The sequence below is a fragment of the Trachymyrmex septentrionalis genome, unplaced genomic scaffold (assembly GCF_001594115.1).
Source record: "Trachymyrmex septentrionalis isolate Tsep2-gDNA-1 unplaced genomic scaffold, Tsep1.0 scaffold112, whole genome shotgun sequence".
In the NCBI taxonomy this organism is placed as follows: Eukaryota; Metazoa; Arthropoda; class Insecta; order Hymenoptera; family Formicidae; genus Trachymyrmex; species Trachymyrmex septentrionalis.
The window spans coordinates 899,626-904,190 of NW_017304248.1; the positions used below are offsets into that span (position 1 = coordinate 899,626).

At 25.7% G+C, this 4,565-nt stretch overlaps 1 protein-coding gene across 1 annotated transcript in view; it reads right to left on the minus strand.

The window, feature by feature from the left end:
* Nucleotides 1-2,457: 2,457 nt before the first annotated feature.
* The window catches only part of LOC108751978, a 3,192-nt gene continuing 1,084 nt past the window's right edge, over nt 2,458-4,565 (minus strand). Inside the window, exons 2-4 of the mRNA XM_018492494.1 lie at nt 4,058-4,388; nt 3,224-3,784; nt 2,458-3,152 (exon numbers count right to left, since the gene is read on the minus strand). Of these exons, the coding sequence (XP_018347996.1) occupies nt 2,458-3,152; nt 3,224-3,784; nt 4,058-4,388 (1,587 nt within the window). The remainder of the gene's footprint in view (nt 3,153-3,223; nt 3,785-4,057; nt 4,389-4,565) is intronic.

Here is a 4,565-nt window from a genome sequence, read left to right on the forward strand (position 1 = left end):
TTAAATCGAATATGATACGGAAGACTGAACTAAATCTAACATCACTATTTGATGTTATCTAACATCACTTATTTGAGATTTGTCTGTTTCAAAAATATTTTACATATTTTGGGAAAATCATGTAAAAATATTAGTATTATCCTTGTTAAATACATTTTAGTAATTCATTGAGATTCTTAAAGCAATTTAAAAGTCTATTATGTATAATATATTTTTTTAATCGCTTATATGATTAATAAAGATAATAGTTTTGTGTGAGTATACTTGTATGCATGCGTACATAGCGTATGCGAAAATGTATTGCATGTGCGTATGCATCATAATAGCAATATTTCAATATTGCATAATTTAATTAGTAATAATATTGTTATTAATAAGCTATATTTATAAGATCATATGGAATGTATTATAATCTGTTTATTACTATGGAAAGTTACTTTTAATATTTTCACAAATAACCTTTTATGACAAATAAAAAACTCAATTTGTACATTTGTTTATAATGTAAATATATATAAGTAATATTATTTACTAATAAAAATATGTGTGCGCATGTGTGTACATATACATTCAGAGATAAAAAGTCTGAATATAGTCGAATATTTCGAAAACAAATTATTTTTAATTTATTATTTTGAAAAAATGTTTCAGACAAAAGTTATAAGGTTTAAAAAGATTTACTGATCTTACCAGTTTGATCCTTGGGTGATTAAAGTCATGTTTTTTTAAAGACAAGATCACGATTTTTTAAAGTAAAGACTTTTATTTTTCATTGCATATTGTAGCTTATCTCAGCTTTTCAACACATTATAATAAAAAATTTTGAAGTACTTTTCAGTTACAAGACTTAAAAGTTACATTACTATCAGTATTAGCGTTATCCAAGATATCCAACCGATAATCAAAAATTTTTAAATGTTCAGGATTACAATCTTGACATCATATATCAAAGTCAAGATCATTGGAGGTTGTTCTTATTTTAATTTTTACACTTAGAATGAAAATAAGAAAAACAATCTCCAAAGATTCTGATCATGACATATGATGTCAAGATCATGACTCTGAACATTAAACAAATTTTTTTTCGTTCAATTTAGGCGGAAAAAAAGCTTAATTTAATCGTTGCCCAGAGTGTATTAAGTACTAATAATATTTAAGACTTCCGAGAAAAAATAATTACAGGCAACTTTGAATCAATGTAGTATAATAATATAATAATTTTTAAAAAGAACAGAACTTTGTGTTGTAAAAGGAGGCGAGCAATTTAAACATTTGCTTACGTAATTAAATTAAAATTCAATGAAATTTGTTCACGTAAGTTATATAGTCTTTCTTTATTAACGAATATTTATGGTACATATTATGCGTTTATGTATATAAAATTAAGAAAACATCAACAAAAGTCACACTCTCAATAGTGCATTGAGTTTATCTTGAAGACTCCTATAATGTTATGAAAAGAAATTGTATGGGGCTACCACTTAAAAGTTGGCGCGTTCAAGTGTGGTATACGTAAAATATTCGCTAACATTAAATACTTATAATTGAAAAACTATTATAGCCTCGACATTTTAGTTTTATTATTATTAAAGTATTAAGATTTTAGTCTCAAAAGGATCTCAAGAATCTATCCTTAAGCGTTGTACCCTGTATAACACAATCTGTATAATGTAATATATAGTTGCAGTAAGGAAATAGAAGCTCTATTTAAATTTGTAACTATACTAAATTGATAATTATAACTTATTAATATAATTCATTTAATACATTATACTACATTAGATATTAAAGATATATACAAATATCATGCATACATAATCGTTTTAATTAAATGTTCCAGTTTATAACAGATTTCTCGTAAATTCAATCAGTATGTTTTGAAATTTAAATAATTAACTTATATGTTATTGTTAGTCAATAATACTGATTAATACTGAATTTAAAGGTCAGAGAATTAAGATAATACATTATGACTAGACTTCAGATCAATTAACAAATTAATAACATAATTCATAATGTAAAACATACAGAAGGTATATCAATAACTATTTATGCTTGATTTAAATTTGATAAGATAATGTTAAATAATTATTTAAAAAATTATTTAATTACTGATATTTTTAAATAAAAGAATGATTTTTCTTGAATTTCCAAAAAATATATTTGTTTAAAACACAAAATTTTTTATAGTAATGGCTTAATTCAAGGCACTATTCAAGAAACACAGAGAAATGAACAGTTAATAAATAATAAAATATATGGAAATAATTCATTGATGTAATATAAAAAAAATTAATAAAAAATTGATGTATTATAAAAGAATTAAGGATGCAATTCACAAAAATTCGTTTGTAAAAAAGATATTTTATCTGAGATGATTGACGATCAAATCATCATTAAGTAACAGAATGCAAGTATATTGAATACAAAATATGATTTTACAATTTTACGATAAAACTAAACGTTTCCATGTATCAAATTAGATATTATGGAATCCATTTTTATTACTTGTATTTTCGATATTAATGCTTTCATTGAGTTCGAGTTGTATGAAGACCAATAATTTATCAGTTCTGGAAATTCATTGTTATTGATGTACTTGACATCAATGGAAGTAAAATGTTTTCGCGAATTTAAATTTGGTTGACAGTCAAGTTTATGACACAATTGTATTACATCACATTGACTAGCATTGATAGCTTGAATATCAGTATAATTCACAAAAATTATAAGAACTCTTTCTACAAGTGTTTGTTCTGTTATAGTTGTTTTCTCTGTATGTTCTAACGGTAAATCCATCCACTGCCAGAATTTAATAGCAAATCCAGAAGTATAAAGTTTATTCAAAGTCATAAAAAACACTGGTTTCGATGCAAATGTATTCGAACTCACATGATCCCACAGAATTATTGGTTCGTTTGTTAATCTCTGCAAAGTTAGATTTATACTGGTATGGCAAAATTGTCCTGGGCATACTCCTTCGTTTTCTATAGTCAAATGATGATAAGGAGTAGGCCTCCAACTATATTCATTTTCATATGGTTTTACGATTTCGAATAATCGTGGCATTACCGCAGATTCTGCAAATTTCTTATGTACTTGTATTTTTAAATTATGGAACAATTCTTTTAAAGACATAAATCTTGTAACATCTGCAAAAAGTTAATACTTCTTAATAATATAAATAAAAACTGAAACATAAAGAGATATTTAAATAACATACATTTTGCATTGTCATCATAACAATGATAGGATATATTGCCATTAAGAACAAGATTATATATATCAATGGGAACGCAATTATTAAGTGAATAACGTTCCAATAATTGACCAGTCTTGCCAGATAAAAGAACAAGAGACGATATGTTTGCATTATCTACTGCTATACTTAATAAATCTTCAATATTATCGGCATCAATGTCTGATATAATAACTGGTAATTTAGGGATTGTGCGAGCTGTAGCACTCCAATGAATTGTTCCAGCAATCGGTTCTATACTAATGAGTAGGCCTCGTTCACCAGCAACAATGCAGTCTGTTTTTCCAGATTGATCAATATCAATACTAGTACAATCTATAATAGTAGGCAATCGTTTTAATGGAACTAGCCATAATGGTAATCCATTATTTCCTTGCATAGATATAACTCCTCCTCCTTCTGGAGGTATCTGTCGCTGACGAGTCACTCCATCGCTTGTATCATTTTTTTTATATTGTTCACCGTGAAGAAGAAATATTAGATTGTATGGAGATCCAGGTATTACAGTAATAGGCCCATATATTTCTATATTTAACAGAAAGATTTTAAAAATTAATATATTAAAATTGCATAGATGAACGAGTAAGTATATGAGTCCCTGTGTGTATATCAATAAATGATCTTAATTTTTATCGCCTTGATTGTTACGGGGAAAATTAAATATTCCTTATTGACTTTCAACTTGTCCTGTACTATTTTATAAAAAACAGTTTTATATTTAATTAAATAACTATTAATATCTGATGCAAATAGAAATAAAAATATAATACAATATGTAACTTGCAATAATAAACTCACCTACATCTTGCAATGTTTTATCCCATGATATAGAAGAATGTGGTTCAATAATTGGTGAACAAATCATCGAACTATCACAAGGTAATACATATAAAAAAATAATTATCGTAATAATGCATAATAATATGGACATAAATAAACAGAAGCGCCTCATTGGCGATATATCTCTTCTTTTCCAAACATCATATTGCTCACTTCCTTCAATTACCATTATTGGTATATCATCTCGATAATATTTGATTATGTTTTGTCTGTTTCTCGTATTATTTTCTAGATTTTGCGTTTCATCCAGTGGATGAAATGTGCCATTTTCATGATTTGAATGTAATTCCTAAATAAAAAAAGAATCAAGATATTAAATACAAATTTGAATATTAAAATACCACCAAATTATTTAAATTTAATGCTTAACATTTAATTTTTAATTTTTTAATATTTAATATTACAATAATAAGATATCTAATTCTAATTTTTATTATAACTTATTATCATAAAATTTTATATCCCT